The sequence below is a fragment of the Oryctolagus cuniculus genome, chromosome X, assembly GCF_964237555.1.
Source record: "Oryctolagus cuniculus chromosome X, mOryCun1.1, whole genome shotgun sequence".
NCBI classification, from domain to species: domain Eukaryota; kingdom Metazoa; phylum Chordata; class Mammalia; order Lagomorpha; family Leporidae; genus Oryctolagus; species Oryctolagus cuniculus.
The window spans coordinates 85,535,634-85,553,178 of NC_091453.1; the positions used below are offsets into that span (position 1 = coordinate 85,535,634).

The following is a 17,545-nucleotide window of genomic DNA, read 5'->3' on the forward strand; positions in this document are numbered from 1 at the left end:
TGGGGGGGAATGCCCCCCTCCTGAGTCAGCTGCAGCTACCTGTGATTACTATGAAAAGAAAGCCAAGAATTTGAACTAAGTGTGATGGTGCCAGCTGGAAATAGAAGTTTTAGGGGGAAACGATCGGCATGCAATCTTCCTAAGTTGTGGACAGATAAAAGTTTCAGTGTGGGGGCCGGCGCTGTGGCACAGAGGGTTAATGCCCTGGCCTGAAGCGTCGGCATTCCATATGGGCACCGGTTCTAGTCCCAGTTGCTCCACTTCCAATCCAGCTCTCTGCTATGGCCTGGGAAAGCAGTACAAAGTGGCCCAAGTCCTTGGGCCCCTGCACCCGCGTGGGAGACCCGGAAGAAGCTCCTGGCTCCTGGCTTCAGATAGGTGCAGTTCTGGCCATTGCAGTCCTGGCCGTTGTAGTCAATTGGGGAGTGAACCATCTTATGGAAGATCTCTCTCTCTCTCTCTCTCTCTCTCTCTCTCTCTCTGCCTCTCCTCTCTCTGTATAACTCTGACTCTCAAGTAAAAAATAAATAAATCTTTAAAAAAAAAGTTTCATTGTGTATCTCATGAACGGCCAGGTTCTAGGGCACCTTTTAAAGAGCAACCTACGGCATCACTGCTTATCACTGACTACTTTATGTGGATTTGTTTCTCAGACCTTCAGTTGGGGTGACAACTCACTAGGAGTAGATAACTATGGGAATAGGACATGGGAAAGCCATGTTGGGGGAAGACAGGTAGAAAGACAGGGTTGGAGTCCATGCTTGGGGTTCTGGGTGGCATGAGAGCTCAAGAGGTTTGGCTGCTGTTGATGAACAATGGAAAGAATAGATCATTAATTTGATCTGCACCTCGGTTTTGCCAGGAGTGGGCTCATGTGAGCCCATGCCTTAGAAAATAACTCTTTCCAGGGTGACCTTATTTCCCCTCCCTGCCTGAAGAGAATGTTAACACTCCTGCTTATATTTGAACTTCCAGATAAACTAACAAGCTCTCAATCCCAGGTAGGATGTTGGTTCCTTTCCAGACCTGGTTCTGAAGGCCAGGGAGTCTGAGTAAATGGAGATAGATGTCTGGCCAAGGCTGCCAGGGTTTCCTGGACCCCCTGAGTGATGGAGTCCAAACATAGTAATTGCCCCTGCCTTGTAGGTTGGTTGAGAGGAATGTAGCTGGCTGCATTTGCACCCGGTGTTGGCCATTGTGCTGTGTTTGTGCATCGCAATTTTACTTCTACCTGAACTTTCTCCACTTATGTAAGGCATCCTTCAAGATAACTGCAAAGCCATAATCTGCCATGGCTGACTGAGTTTACATAACAAATTGGTCAGTGTCGTGTAATAGCCTCTTGAGCCCCAGAGAAACCAGCATGCTGAGTGGGACTAAATCTTGGGCTCATTTGGTCGAGCACTTTGTGTACTCAGTACACTCTAACGAGAGCATTCCATGACCACAGGGGTCAGGAAGATAAATTTCCCTTTTAGATGAAGAGAGAGAGAGCAATGACAGTCCAGGACATACTGTGCTGTCCCAGTGCGTGCTCTAATGAGACAAGGGTTAAGGCCTCCCTGTAGTACCACAGATTTGGCAGACAAGGCCCTCCAAAGAACCCCATGAGATCCTGTGATGGCAAGAAGGCTATATCCCAGCCACAGAGCCACCGAGGTTTGATGAGGAGTCAGGTCATGGAAAATGGCTTTGGGAGGCCATCGTATACCATGCTGAAATCCAGCTTAGCTAAGAAGCTCAAGCAGAAATAAGATAGGGTCTGGGAGAAAAGAAATCAAGCTTTCCCGAGTGCTATTCCACATAGGAGGGAATCTTATCAGCAGGCAAATGAAGTTCACTTGTATCCTCTAGCTGGAAATCCTTGCCCCAAAGTGACTGTCGCCCTTCTGGAAATGGTCTAAGAAGTGTAAAATCCCAGCCAGCACAGGAGACTGAATGGGAAGCTTCCCATTGTGCAGACACTAGCCCCCGAGAACACAAGAGCTGGAAGCAGGTTTGGTCAGTGATGACCCAGGCATGCTATCAGCCTTCCTCTCCTGGGAGCCACTTTCCTCAAATAGGTTCAGCCTGAAACTGGGCCCCTGCCTGTGGACATAGCACCACAGGGACCTTCCCCATCCTTCCTCAAAGGAAGAATTTACTCACAAAATAACCTTGAGTACTCAACCCACTTCCTCTTGTCTTCTTCAGGGGAGATGGAGAGCAGCTGCTCATAGCATAGGGGGCTGGCCAGGATTCTGATATCTAGGTGATTGGTTCCAGCTATCCCTGAGGAAGAAGGGGGTGAGAAGTGAGAGGAAGGGAAGTGATACCAGCAGCTCCTTTCTGGCTTACTTCCCCTCCAATGATACCCCTCCATTCAGTGCTGCTGTTCAGCCTCACTCTCAGACTAGGCTGGGCCTAGGCCAGCCTGAGGGCCCTGACTCATATCTTGCATACCTGATGTAACAAAGCCAAGATAGGGATATATCAAGCTTCTGCTTGCTCAGTGGCAGGTTTTCATGGGGCCAAGCATTCAAAAGCCTAGTGGGGGTCCAAGTCACCATAGTCTTCACACTTCCCAAGGAAAAGAATACTCTCTCCCCAAAATTACTTCCCCAGAGATACGTACCAGGCTGTGACGGTGATACCCCTTCTGCCCCATAAGCAGCAAACATGAGCAAACAGGAGAGCAAGAATGGACTTAGTTTGGCCTGAGACATTTTGGAGGTGGGGGCTCCAGCTGTCACCTGCTAAAGAGACCACCTGGTACATGGAGGGGGCCCAGAATAGGTCTTAGAAGTTCCTCTTCCTTTTGTGCATATGTGACTTTTGGTCCAGGGATCATTCTGGGGACCCCCAGCCTTACTGATGTCAGATGGAAGGGTTTCCTTGAGGCTGGAGGAGCTGGTTAAAGGAGGGCCCTTCAAGAGCCAATTCCCAGTCCATTCTCTCACAGAGTCTCAGAGTTTCCAGGCTGGACCAAATTTACCATGATTCTTTGCTTTCCTCTTGGCCTATTCAAAAAAGTGTATTACTGGCTTGGTGCAACTGACCCCCAGCGAAATCAGGTTTGCTGGATTCTTTTTTTTTTTTTTTTTTGACAGGCAGAGTGGACAGTGAGAGAGAGAGACAGAGAGAAAGGTCTTCCTTTTGCCGTTGGTTCACTCTCCAATTGCCGCCGCGGCCAGTGCGCTACGGCCGGCGCACCGCGCTGATCCGATGGCAGGAGCCAGGTACTTATCCTGGTCTCCCATGGGGTGCAGGGCCCAAGGACTCAAGCACTTGGGCCATCCTCCACTGCACTCCCGGGCCATAGCAGAGAGCTGGCCTGGAAGAGGGGCAACCGGGACAGAATCCGGCGCCCCGACCGGGACTAGAACCCAGTGTGCCGGCGCCGCAAGGCAGAGGATTAGCCTAGTGAGCCACGGCGCCAGCCGGGTTTGCTGGATTCTATGACATATTTCAGTAGTAAATTAATCCAACTAACTACAGCACAGAGTATCTCCATCAATATAGCATTCCATTGGCTCAAGAGTTGAGACTAAACCAATAGCTCCTCCTCTTCTCTTCCCTTGTTTTTGCCCCAGCCTTCCCCCACGGTGTTGCTAACAGGTAAGTGGTAGATAAGCTCAGAAAAGGAGAGGACATTCTCTTCAGTTCAAGCAAGAGAGGAGGAATCAGGAAAACAAAGTTAAAACAACAAACGAACAAAAAAAAAAAAACAAAAAACAAGGTCAAAAAGGCAGCATGAGAATTACTAGCAGGCATGGTTGGTATCCAGAGTCAGAGTCCTCAGACAAGCCCAAGACCTCCATCCCAGGGCTCAGGAGAGCTGGGCACACTAAGTCTTCCAGATTGCAGTCAGCATCCAGGGAAAGTCAGGGGCCCTGAGATGGAGGTGCAGAGTTTCCCTCTGTGGTGACCTCTCCTTCCCAGGTTTCCAGGCCCTGCTTCTCCTTATCCCCTCCACCCTTTGGGTTCATAGTCAATTGCAGTGAAGGAAAAAGAAAGAATAAGGAAAAACCTCTGCTCAATTTTAAGGCAACATAATCTGCCTGCCCAGGTGCACAGAGAAATGAATGACGGCAGCACCTCATCCAGCCTTGGACTGAGTGACCAAGCACTTCAATTAATCAATCCATCATTTATTGACCAAGGGTCTGCTCCTTATTGAGTGCTGACTGTGGATTTATTGAGTGCCTATCCTGCTAAGCATCGCAGAGGACAAGGGAGATGTCAGAGGCTGGGACCTGGGTGTGAGGAGTTAAGGAAGCACCCGGGGGCAGCGGGTTGGGGAGTAGAGCAGTTGTTCCCAAGACCTGTGGGCAAGAAAGCACTGGAGCTTTGCAGGCCTCTGAAAGCCACTTAAGGCTCCCACTGCTGTGAGCAAGGCCTTAAGCTTACTGCTCCCTGGGTCTGCAAGTCCTGAGCTTGGGCGGTGGCAAAACAAACTAGGAAGGGAGAGTCTCTTTATGGCAGCAGCTTCCAGCAGGGCCTTCAAGAAAGGGTTGGCTTTGGCATGGTGGGAAGCAGCTATGGCTGTGGGGGAGGGGGGCAGAGAGAGCTCTGCTTGGGAAAGGGCAGGGGAAACTTACTGGTCGAGCAGGGTTCCTGGGTTAGAAGGGGCGGGTGTGGGTTGAGAACACTTCTGGTTCTCCCTGGGCAGGAACCCAGAATCACGGAGCTTCAGGAACAAGAGAAAAAGGCCCACATGGCCCTTCCCCCTTATTGCCCCTCTGTGACGCAGAACAAGCTGGACCCTAGTACCCTCTCACTGGCAACCTGCATTAGCCCTGGGTAGGTGGAGGCCTTCAGACCCTGGGAGCAGGAAGGTACGACTCCCTTATGACTGGAGAAAGACAGCTGGAACCAGGATGATTGAACTGGGGGGTGAAGTCAAAGGTAGGCCCTAGAGAAGCCTGGGGGCTGTGGCTCTCTGGCCTCAGTTTACATGAGGCTCCTTTTGAGGTAGGAAGCCATAGCAGGATGGTGTCAGGATGCGGCTATGAGAGTGTATATACCATTCACCCAAGTCTCTCTGGAAAAAGTTGCTGGCAACCCTGCTAGGTATCATTTTAGCCCAGCTTGCACCTGAGTCAAACCCTTCTTATCCGCATGCCCTATGAATGAAGACCCTTGGATAAGGCTGAGCAAGGTGAGAAGCTTCAAGCTGACAAGAAGAGAAAGAAATCTGGGGTGAGCAAAAGGAACAAGCCCCAGGGAACCTGGGGAAAGAGCGTACTGTTCATACCTGACACTCTGTTCTCACTTTCTAGGGCCTTCAGCTGTGTCCACATCCTTTCCCACCAGTGCTCTGGATAATTCACATTTAAGTTCATGCACAGATTCAGTGAACAACAAACTTTCACTGTATACCTTCAATGTGCAAGGCTCAGTGTTAGGCACTGGGAATACAATGGGAACCACAAAAGACAAGGTCTGAGCTGTCATGGAATAGTCAGTGGGGTGTAGGGAGACAGATGCTAACTAGATAGTCACAATAGTAAATGTGTAATTACAAACTGAGTGTCAAGAGGGAAAAGGAATAGCCTTCTGTCAGAGTATGACAAAGGATCAGAAAAAACTTTCTGAGGAAGTGATATTCAAGCCAAAGAAATGAATCTCTAATGCTAAAATTCTAATAGTCAGTCCCAAGCCAAAGGAGACATTTTTGGACATAGGACTTTCTAAGGGACTTCTCCAGGCCGTGAGCAGCCAGCAGGTCTAAAATGGGAGAACAGACAACATTATGACAAGAGGAAGAGATGAGTTTGAAGCCCATGGGGCTACTATTACTTAATGTCATCCTTTGTTAAAAATAGTCCATGACAATATGGAAATGTGTAAAGGCTGACCCTGGAAACTAGTGATAAAGTGGATATAGCCTGTGGGGAGGAAAATTTGTTTTCATAAATTATTTACTATCAAAAACAAAAAAATACAGGGAGGGGTCATTTGGATTTTCTTTGCCCTCTGCAGGCTTCCTCCTGGGCTATGAGTGCTTCTCCTTGTACAGAGGCAGTGGGGCCCAGGGTTTTAGGCTGCACTCCTTTCTGGAGCCCACGATGTTTACATTATTTTCTGGGCTGCAAACGTGCAATACTTGTCCAGGCAGAAAAACAACTGAATGTGGAAGGGAAGGGAAGCTATACATGTGAGAGGAGCAAAGAAATTGATCAAGGGGCCCTAAGGAGCTTTCATGGAGAGAGGTGGCCCCACCACAATGGCAAGGCTGAGAGGTCAGCATAATCCAAGGGGATCCAATTGTTAAGGGTCAGGATAAGGCTAATAGGACTTATTAGGCCAACAGGACTCCGTTAGCCAGCAGGAGGTAAACTGGGACCTCGTGGGACCTATGGGGCAAAGCTAAAGGAACCAAGATTATTGACCTAGAAGAAGTTTAATGGTGGAATGGAAGGTGGCAGGGGTTGGGGAGGGGAGAGAGATCGATCTTTAAGTACAAGTCACAACACAGAAATGGTGACTCGTTGTTTCCCAACCACCCCAGGAACACAACAAGAGGAAACAGGCCTCACTGTAGCATGAAGAATTGAGATTAGATAGCAGAAAGAACTTCCTGACTACAAACAGTCAGAGAAGCTAGATGAAATTACCAAGGGATGTTATATGTAATTTACAAATATGGGGAAGGTGATGACAGTAGTGATAAAGAAATGGATAAAAGTGTGAGCAGGCTGGCTTTATAAGGCCTGTGGATGGAAGGGGACAAACAGGGGTGAAAGCACAGAGGTCAGGGGTAGGTGCTTATAAGAATGAGAAAAGTTGGCTGGCGCCGCGGCTCACTAGGCTAATCTTCTGCCTGCGACGCCTGCACCCAGGGTTCTAGTCCTGGTCGGGGTGCCAGATTCTGTTCTGGTTGCTCCTCTTCCAGTCCAGCTCTCTGCTGTGGCTCGGGAGTGCAGTGGAGGATGGCCCAAGTGCTTGGGCCCTGCACCCGCATGGGAGACCAGGAGGAAGCACCTGGCTCCTGGCTCTGGATCAGTGCAGCGCGCTGGCCGAAGCGGCCATGGTGGGGGAGGATGAACCAACAGAAGGAAGACCTTTCTCTCAGTCTCTCTCTCTCACTGCCTAACTCTGCCTGTCAAAAAAGAAAAAAAAAAGAAAAGTGGCTGTTTTTTCATGAAAATATTTTTGTAATGAAAATGTCAATGAAATGGCAGGTAAACTCCGATTAAAACTAGCATATAATCATGATGTGGGGGGATGCACTAAGGAGCTGCTAGGGCCCCTTATAGCATTCTCAGTCTTGTCCTCTGACTAAATTAGTCTCACTGAAGCGCCCCATCCCGCTACACTCCAGCAGTTTGAGTAGCCTAGTAGCCTATGCTGAGGGCATTGGAGCCAGACTGCCCACCCCCAGGACTTGTGAAGGAGGACGATTTCTCCTTCATGCACACCATGAAGATTAGACATAGGGGATCCAAGAGCAAGCAACAAACCATGCAGGATCCCTGCTCTAGGGAACTTAGAATTCAGAAGTGGAGACAGATGCCAAATAATAGTTACACAAATAACGATGTCATTACAATTGATCATAATGAAGGCAAAGGACAAGGCAGCAAGAAGGGCACAGGCTACAGGGACTTCATCTGAGATCAGAAAATCTGCCAAAGAAAATTCACTCTGTTAAGATTTTGCAGCACTGCTTTTGCCCCGCTGCAAGTTATTCTTACCCAAAATCAGTAGCAAGGAAAGGCAAAATGAACCCAGTCACCCCCAATGCCCTAAGATGTAGATTTTGAAACTCCTCTGGTTCACTGAAAACCTGTCAGGTAGAAGTAAACACCCAAGGAAATTTTCTCACTGCCAAGATGAGGCAGCCTTGATTTAGGCAGAATGATTCTGCAAAGATCATAATGTCTATCAGCTGAAAATCTGGATCAGGAAGACTTTGAAGAGCTCATCACCTGTCAGATGAGTAGGATGGAGGTCAGTAAAGAGAATTAAAAAAAAAAAAAACACAATGCGCTGAAAATTACACTGGAAATTGGCCCCCAGAAATGGCCATGTCTCCAAAATGCTGGGTCCCCAGTCTCCTCTGTAAATGTGGAAGGCTTCAGTAGTATATTCTAGTACTAGCTGCAAGGTGTACCCAGGGCTGTTGAGCAGGGGCCTGCTGCTGGCAAGCCAGGATCCTAAGCAAGGCAGGGCTCCACTCTGCTCTTCACTGTCATTCTCTCAGAGGGTTAGGAGGTCTGGGCACTTGTGGGGAGCCGGAATGGGTTTCTGCACACTTGGTACACCCTAAAGGGGCTGGCAAGCAGCAGAGGACATGAGCCACCATGTGCTCCTGATAGACAACCATTGACTTTGGCAAGGGACAACCTCTGGACCTCAGTTTCCTTGTCTAGACATTGGTGGCCATGTGGTTAGGAAAGTGAAGTGAAAAGCCACTCCTAGAAAGCACTGAGTGGCCCTTCATTATTATTAGGCCAAGTCGTATGTGGATCCTGCACAAAACCTTATCTGGATATCTGGACTGCCTTGCGGCCCCCCGCTGACTAAATCCCCCCCCCTTACGCTGTCCATCATGTACCCTCTCCTACCCAGAGCCCGCTGACACCTGACACCTGAAGTGCAGGCCAGCAAGCTTTTTTGCTGTTAAGGCTTACTCTCTCAACCTTCTTCAATCACACTCAGGAATAAGAGTAGCTGAGAGCTCTTCTGGTTTCCCTGCCGAGGGCTGAGCTGCTCCGACCTTTGAAATGTTTACTGAATATCAGAACCTACAGAAGTTCTGAGGTGCCCTAGTGGCATGGCTACCAAATAGGGGAGGATTTCATTGGGCCATGGGCCTGGAAAGTGCCTCTTCAAGACCCTGTGCTTCCTTCTCAGGGTTGGTGGCTGACACATTCTTCCTTCACATGTGCCTTAGACACAGACGCAGAAGCTCAGGAGAACTTTTGCGGCTGTCCACTCTGACCTCTCCCATTCCAAATGAGGAAACTGAGGCCCAAAGGAGGGTGGGTACCTGCCCCAAACAAAGCAGCCAATTAGTGATCAGCTGGAAAGAAAAACCGGGTCTCCTGATTCTCTAATCCAATGGGCTTCCGACTTCTCGTCTCTAGACGGCTGTGCACATCCCATCCCAGTAGGTACACAACATCTCCATGCCAGGAGACCAGCTTTAGACCCACCTGATGCCAAAAACGGTGTTTTCTTATTTGATTTTATTTAATGGAATTGACCAGTGGTTTGGGTGTTATGAAGCCCTGGTCCTGGAATCCTGCTTCGGCTCAGGCCGGGGCTGCATGCCACAGCCACAGTCATGCAAGGGGGACAGAAAGGCCTGCTGTTCAGATTGGAAAAGAAATCCATTGCTGAAACATTGGTCTTTTTGAAAGTTCCAACCACAGGGGCTGGCTGGCAGAGCCGCCGTCTGGGCTCCCCCGGAGGATCCGGCCCTCCCCTTCAGTCTGGGAGTTAGTTTAGGAAGCTGGCCCGGCCTCGGCAGAGGATCCCGAGGGCAGCACTTGCCCCAGGAGCTGCAGCCTTCCCTCTGAGCCTGAGAGCCCCGAAGGCACAGAGGGCCGGGAACTTCCTCCCTCCTCCTCCACAGCTGAGCCAGCCCAGGCTGGCCCCGAGGCTCCCTGAGCACATTTTCTTGCGAGCCTGGGAAAAAGTTTCCAGTTGCTCCCGCCCTAGCCCTGCAGCTACAGAGAGAAAATGAAATAGAGAGCCAGAGCAAGAGCGAGAGCAAAACCGAGACAGAGCCCTCAAGTGAGAAAGAAGAGGGAGCTGACCCAGGCCAGGCAATCAAAGCCTTCCCTGCGCAGCAGCAAGATGAAGGTGGAAAGACCGGAGGAACCTCAGCTCATGGAAGAGCCCCAGCTCGGGGAGGATCCAGAGCTCGAGCAGGAGGCACAATTCCTGGAGGAGCTACAGCTCGAAGTGGTAGAAAGTGGATCAGAATTGGATCCAGAAGATCTGAGTTTGAGTCCAGACTTTCCTACCAATCTGATGCTTGAGCTTGAGTAAGTAAACTCCCTGCCCTTCCGTGGGCTGCTTTCCCCATTTACATAATGCAGCAGGGGGGAGACAAGAGGGTCTCCAGGGTCTTTTTCAACTCAGATATTATAAAATCTTGATGTGTGGGATAAGATGCATAGAAACCTGAATAATTTGTTGAACCTCTGAATGTCAGAAAGATGCTGTGGGGCAAAGAAGGTTCACATAAACAAGCAAAAATAAAAAGAATGAGAAAGTGGTAAACATGTAAGAGTCAAAACCACAAGGGGAGGTTTAGGCTGGTTTAGGTTAGATTTTCAAAACTCAAAAGTGAAAGGCTTGGAATATGCTGTGTTTTGAGAACCAGGGGGATGTCATTAATGTACAACTGTTAATGGACCTCTCAACCAAATATCTCCCAGTGACTGATGTTATCGACCTCAAAATGCAGGTGCTGAATGCAGAATACATTTATTAAGTTCTTTGCAGAAATTTTCAATTGAATGGGGGGTGCAGGGTTGTGATGGTGATAGGGGGATGGGGGTGGATTTTCGGATGCTCACGTTGAGATAAAAATGACAGCCTAAGAAGAGAAACTGGACTGGCCCTGTGAATTAAAACCTGTTTTCTTGGTAAATCACCCCTCTTATCAGACCCACTGCCGTGTGACTCAATGCAGAACCCTTTGAGAATCTGATGGCCACTATATATAGCTACTGTCCCCCTAATAATGCACAAACTACCAAAATCTGGTGGGCTTGGGTGGGTTGGATGTTAATATTTAGTACATTAGACTGAGTTCAGATTCCTTCAACCTTGGTCGTCTCTCCTTGGGCTATGTGATGAGAGTCTATAAACCATAGCAGGTGACATTTCACTAACCAGAGAGCTCCTTACCAGGCCAGACATGATATCTTGGGGCTCCCTATTTTGCAGATCATCTACAGTGTCGTCTGCCAACTTCACACCCACCAGCATCTCCACTGCTGAGGAAACTGCAGTGGGGACAAGAGGAACCTCTCTCTACCTGTCCAGACACCTGCCTGTGGTCCTAGCACCCTGGTACCATCCAGTTTGCTCCCGTGATGCTAGCCCCCCTTCTTCTTGGCTCAGTTCACTTCTTCAACAATAACTTTTTGTGGCCACTCAATTGATACTAATCAATTATAGATTCCTAAGATTGGAAAGAATCTTGAAATTTCTATAGAACGATGGTTTTTCAAAGAATGCTGCTTGATACAGGGCCCTTAGGGTCTTCCTTGGCCTTAGGGTTGAGGATGGAAGAGGAATAAAAGGGAGGGAAGTCTAGGGGAGGGGTGGAGAGGCAAAGGTGGAGGTGTATTTGAGTGAAATAAGGGGAAAACATTTGTAGGCCAAAAAGAAAAAGGTGGGAATAGATTGTGTCACTGCCCTAACCCAAGTGAAGTTAAGATAGTGTCACTGCCCTGACCCAAGTGAAGTTAAATCTTAAACAAGGTCACAAATAAGACTCTCCATGTGTCTTTCAAAGATTGTAGGATTTTTGATCCTCACCTGGCTTGCTTTTCCTCACCAGAGGGTTTTCAGGCTGGGCTCCACTGAACTAGAAGGTCTCACTTTGTGGGTGGTAGATGTTCAAGGCCACTGGGAGCCCTGGGAGTCAGGTGAGTGGATCTCTTGACCTCAGCCCAGCCTCTCTCCAAACAGTTCCACTCCTCTAAGAAGGACTTCGTGTCCAGAGACACAGAGCGCTTCCAGGCTAGATTAGGTGATAGGGGTAGGGATGGAGGATGATTATCTGTTTAACAACAACCAAGAAAGATGTAAGCCACTGAGGGACTTGTCTCTGGCCAAACACACATCTCTTCTAAAGTGTCCCCAGGGGGTGGACGTGCTGCCTCAGCTTGACGGCATCCAGCACAGGCTAGTTCCCGTATTGGTCAGCCCTGATTGTCGGGCCATCTGCTGAGTCAAACAGCTCTGCGTGGATCTTTCTTGCCTGCAGAATGCTTTGGCCCCTCCTCTCATGTTCCCCATGCAGTCCTCCGTTGTTTCCTGACCACCGGGAAAGCAGGCACGGGGAGAGGAGGTGTCAAGGAAGACAGGGTTTCCAGCTAGGGCCACCATGTGCTTCATAGGGACGGTGTCAGCAGTGGGCCAACAGACAGGCTACTGATGTGGGCTTGGGGCACTCCAGCTGATGCAGCCCCTGGGGCCAAGGCAGAGGAAGTCTATTCCGCAGAGGACACTGGCCGAGTTAAGTGAAGTCTAGTGTGGAATTCTGGGCAAGGGAAATAGCTCGAGGGAAGGAACACTTGACCGGGAATAAGTGGCCCTGTGTTCTGCTGCAAACTCCAGCCTTGGCTGGGGCTGTCACCTGAAAGGAGAAAAATCCTAACGGCCAGGGCTCTGGCCCTGAGAGGAAGGAGGGAAGGAGCCAGGCTCAGGAGGGCATCTTGGCCATTTGGAGCAGTCTAAAGCCCTGCCGGCTTTACATTGGAGAAGGAAATAAAGCCGTGCTTGTTGGCGGTGGGGACCATCTGCGTGCACTATACAGAGAGCACTGTTTCCCCAAGTGTGGTAAACATACGCTCGTGGTGTGCAAGATGATTTTAGGTGCTATGTGAACTAACTTTGTTTTTTCTATTTTTATACCTATATATTTATTTAACACGTATTAGAGGAAAATGTGGCTAGCACATATACCCTATGGTTGCAAAAATATTATTTGTAAGGATGAGGCATTTTCAAAAGGTGAATCTGCTTAGAATTAACTTAGAGAAAAGAGCTTGACAATGGTAGACAAATAACTAGTGTCAGGGACTTGCAGCTACACTGTGTGTACTAACAGAGATGAAGCAAGAGGAGCGGGAGAATGGGTAACAGGAGCCATTACAGTGTGGTTTGAGATTGCCTTTTCCATGTGCACCTAGTTTGAAGTCCCCCTCTGACAGCCTATTCCAAGTGCAAGCACAACTGGCTATTTTTATATCTCGGGTGTCCTTCTCTGCCCTATGACACTCAACACTCCAGATTAGCAGGAGGCCTTTCCCTTGGTCGAGGGCATGGTCTCTACCATGCTCTGGCACACATGGGGAAATAGGCACCGGGGAGCTGATGGGGCTGTCCTCACCAGCCTCCATTGCTTTCTTAGCTGTGTTCACCAGGGCATATTCCACTCAAATTTAAGGAGGTGTTTCTGGGAAGCAAGTCAAGAGATCACAATCCTCTGAGTGCCTAAAGCCACAGTTGAAGGATAGGAAATAGGTCCCTATGGCAATTTCTCATGGATTTGTGCTGATTTCCAGACAGAATGAGACAAGATGTGTTGGGAAATGTGTACAAAATGAAACTGTACAAGAAGGTTCTCAATTCTGCCAGGAGTTTGTGATAGATCCTGTGTAAATAAATTTGGCCCAGCTGGGTATTGTAGCCCAGTGATTGAGCCACCACATCCCATCCCATATTGGAGTGCCTTAGTTCGAGTCCTGACTCTGTTTCCAATCCAGCTTCCTGCTAATGCACACCCTGGGAAACAGTTCAAGTACTTGGGTCCCTGTGAGACCCAGATGGAGTTCTGGGCTCCTGACTGCAGCTTGATCCAGTCCTGACTGTTGATTGGGGATTAGTTTAAAAGAAAGTAAGTTTGAGTTTGATCTATTTCCTCCTTCCATTGTCCTGCGATATAAAACATGAATGCTATTCTTGTTTCCTCTCAGAGCTCACCGTGGGGATTATGAAGGTGGGAGAAGCAGAAAGGTGATGAAGGTTACAGGTCTGGGTTCCTGCCTTCTCCCTGGGTTGTACCTTTAGAGCCTCATGTGTCTTTCCTATGTTGTCCAATCCCTTAAATTGTCTTTAGCTAAAGGCTCAAGCAGAGACAGCTGATCCTCACACACCTCTAAGAAAGGAAATACCATGGTGTCCTATGTTCATACATTCCAGAGATTAACAACCTCTGAGACTGTTTTTCCTAATTCTGTCCTCCAGCTTTCCTGTATACTACTTAACATGGCTAAATGGTAGCTGTCATCTCCCTTGTCAACTTCTTTTCCAAATTAGCTAAATCAGTTTTAAAAAAACCTAAACCAGTTTGTATTTCCCCATCTTTTAGATATTTTTCATATTCTCCACCAGTGGTTTCATTTTGTCCTCTGTAACAGCTGAGATTGTAGCACAAACACCTTTGCCTTTAGCCATTCATCCCAATTCCACTTCTGATCAGTGACACATACATGTAAGATGGCAGGTTAGGAAAGGAGCAGAATTAACTGGACTTAAGAGGACCCAGTTGCCTGTCCTAATCCCCTGAGCTGACTGTCCCGCAGGACACTGGAGCTGTGTAGGGTTTCATTAGTGGCTGACGACCATGGGATAGAGAAGGAAGATGACCTCAGAGTTCCTGCATGCTTCTTTCCTATTTAGAGTACCCAGGATCATACTCAATTCTTAATGATATCAAGTTGTGGGCTAGCAATTCATTGTAACCTCTGCCTTTAGCTGCCTACCCATGCAATCCCATTCTCTTATTTGAGAAGAGTCACATTTTTATTTTCCCTGTATTCATCAGCCACTTCAAGGATTATCCATAGCAATATATACATAGTGTGTCCCTCTGACACACTTACCTTCTAGCTAGTTTCTGGGAACCTAAGCGTGCAGGGTCATTGTGACACTGGTCTGAGTATAAATAAAGAAGATTCTTGCAAAAATAAATTACCTACTCACATATGGATTCCAAATCTAAGCATGGTTGATTTTCTCATGGCTGAGGTAACATATATGGTATGGATAATACAAAAATAAAGATAATACAGGGGAAACATCATGTATAGCTAGCTTTAGCTAAAGGCTTTAGCTTTAAGATTGCACTATGGGTCTAATTTGTTTTCAGTAGTTCTGCCTTTCTTATTATTTGAGCTGATATGAAAATGAGTTTGCATCCCTGGAGTATATAGAAACTGGGAGTATATAGAATCTGGCAGAGGGAGAAGCTAACCCAACACCAAGCATTGCCACCCATATTTCACAAAGTGGGTAAGCTACTTGGGAGTTGATTTCCCAGCATACAGAAGTCATTTCTGTGTGTCTTTAGAATGTGTCATATGGTTGTTTATTATGTGGGTTTGTCCAGGAAGGTTTAAGGGGTCTGCCCACTGGTACCTAGTTTGACTTGGGCATGCAGAGCCAAGGAGTTCCCAGGAAATCAATAGTTCCCTTCTGCCTCCTCACCTCAACCCCCGTGGCTACGCCTGGTCTGATCATCTGACCTGTGTGTCTAAAAGAGGTGGTGCAATTCCTCTGAGGAAAATCACGTCTGAGACAGGAAGGGGCACAGCAACCTCTTCAGTCAAGGATTTATGTATCTGTCACAGGAGGGAAGTGTGAGCTGAGAAATGACTCCCAGAAGTGCTAGAATTGGAAGAAGCAGCACTGCTACCTCTCACAGTCAGTACTGTATTCATTGGGAATCTATACTCCCTCAAGAGGCTGGCATCCTGGCCCTTCCTCCCTTCCTCCCTTCCTCGAATCCGTCCTCACTCCCTCTCCCTCCTCTCTGGCTCAGCACACCCTTGAGAAAGCAGAGCAGAGCTGGCCAGGTGCACCATGCCCGCAGCCAAGCATTAGGTGAACGAAGAGAGGGGGCTTGTGTTGCTTTGTGTCCAGCAATCAGAGGCCAAGGGAACAGGCCCCAGACCTTTGAGCCAGCCACAGTGGGCTCCATAGTTAATGCTATTTTGCCATGGCTGGCACCAGTGACAACCTGGACGGATAGGGTTCCTTAGGTCCTTGCAGCCCACAGAGACCAGCCAGCTCCCTCAGCTGGGCTCTGTCTAGTTCTAATTATTGCTGTCTTTGTGAATGGATTTTTGCATTTTTGCCTGCCTTATGTTATCATGGCTGTTGGCCCTCTGCTGAGCCTGGGACTGAGTCTTTGCTCCCTGTCCCTTCCCCTACTGTGAGGCTGCCAGACTGGCTCCCTTGGCAACCCCATTAGCTTCCAGCGGTGTCTCTGGGGAATCTAAGCTGGGCAGCAGCACTCCTTCTTCGGGCTGTCATCCCTCCAGATGGCTTCTAACCTCTCCAGTGCATACAGATCCCAGATGAAAAGTTGAATCTAGCTGTCTTTGGGGCACCAACTCTGCTCAAGTCTGTGCCAGGCACTAGTGGAGCCAGGCTAGGAGAAAGCCCAGGCCTCCAGCACAGCTCTTTATACATCTAGATCCTGTTCTGTGTCTCCAGGACAGGGGTTTGGCCATGGGGGAAAATGCCCCTTTACAACTAAGAACTAATGGTTGTTTTCACAGCACCTCTTCTCAGGAAGCAAGAAGTGGGCCATTGGTACAGGTATTTGGTAAAGTAGTTAAGGCGCTACTTTGGATTCCTACGTCTCACATCTGAGTGCCTGGGTTCATGCCTGGGCTCCATTTCCCTCTGACTCCAGCATCCTGCAGATGCACACCCTGGGAGGTAGCAGGTGATGGCTCAGGTACTTGGGTCCCTGCCATCCACCTAAGGAGATCTGGATGAAGTTCCAGGTTCCTAGGTTTGGCCCAGCCCAGCCTGGGCTGTTGCAGGCATTTGGGGAGTGAATCAGCAGATGGAAGATTTCTCTGTGTCTGCCTGTCTCTGTCTCTCAGATAAATGAAAATAAAAATTATAAAAAGAAAGAAATGAGCCATGCCAGGCCTTAAAGTTTAATAGGGAAAGTGAATGCCATCCAGGCTCCAGACTGAGTCCCTCCTCACCAGCATATGATCCCTGCATAAAGTGGGAGGAGATGAATATGAATTCTGGGGAAATGCCTCAGTCTGGAGAGATTTTATCTCTGTTGCAAACCTAGTTGTCAAGTCAGAACCACTTTCAGTTGGAGTAGAGGAAGTAGGCCCAGCCCTCAGAAAATGGTGAAGTGGGTAGAACTTATTTTTGACATTCTCTTCTCTCTCCTGGTCTCCCTTCTTCCCCATTCTTCCCTCTAGCACAAACCCCTTCAAACTACCCACAGCTGCTCAGGGCTCTCAACTATAGGATAATACTTCCTGTTCCAGAAGTTTCCTGTTTCCTGGCCTCCTAACCAAAGCCTTCAGGACCTTGCTTTCTGCTAATGCTAATGTGATACAATGAGTACAGTTAAGGTGTAAATAGCTGATAGTAGCTGAATGTGCTCTCCCCCTCCAAGTCCCAATTGTATTTAAACCTGAACCTTCAAAAGGAGTAAACAAAAGAACTGCAGGCACTGCTGAGGGCTAGAGGAGCTGAGCTTTTTGGGCCTGGTTCCTGTGACCTTTATCCCCTCAAGTCATACTATACAGGCAGCCACCCTCTCCATTTATGTGGAAGGCTAGCCTGGCATCCCATGGCTGATTTTAGCAGAGGGACCTGGGAACATCCTGGCTAGGTGACGCCCCCTGCTTGGCCTCTGGTCCCTCCCCCTGACCAGCCAGGCAGGCACTCATGGAAGATACCCAGGAAGAAAGTGGAAATCCTCCCTCGTGCGTGTGTACCTGGCTCCGGTGACTCCAAGTATCTGAGAACACAAGAGTGAGGCAATTACTTGTAATAGCAAAACCATTCTTGCTTGAAGGGAGGAGCTCTCAGCACTTACAGAGCA

At 48.5% G+C, this 17,545-nt stretch overlaps 1 protein-coding gene across 16 annotated transcripts in view; it reads left to right on the forward strand.

The window, feature by feature from the left end:
• TSC22D3 (TSC22 domain family member 3) overlaps positions 1-17,545 on the forward strand; it is a 69,352-nt gene that overhangs the window by 10,686 nt on the left and 41,121 nt on the right. The window contains exon 1 of one of the 16 annotated variants that reach the window (XM_017349765.3): positions 9,235-9,980. The exons of the other annotated variants lie outside the window; for them this stretch is intronic. Coding sequence (XP_017205254.1) covers positions 9,790-9,980 — 191 coding nt within the window. The 5' untranslated portion in view covers positions 9,235-9,789. Of the gene's footprint in view, positions 1-9,234; positions 9,981-17,545 lie in introns of those variants that run through there. 16 annotated transcript variants of the gene reach the window in all.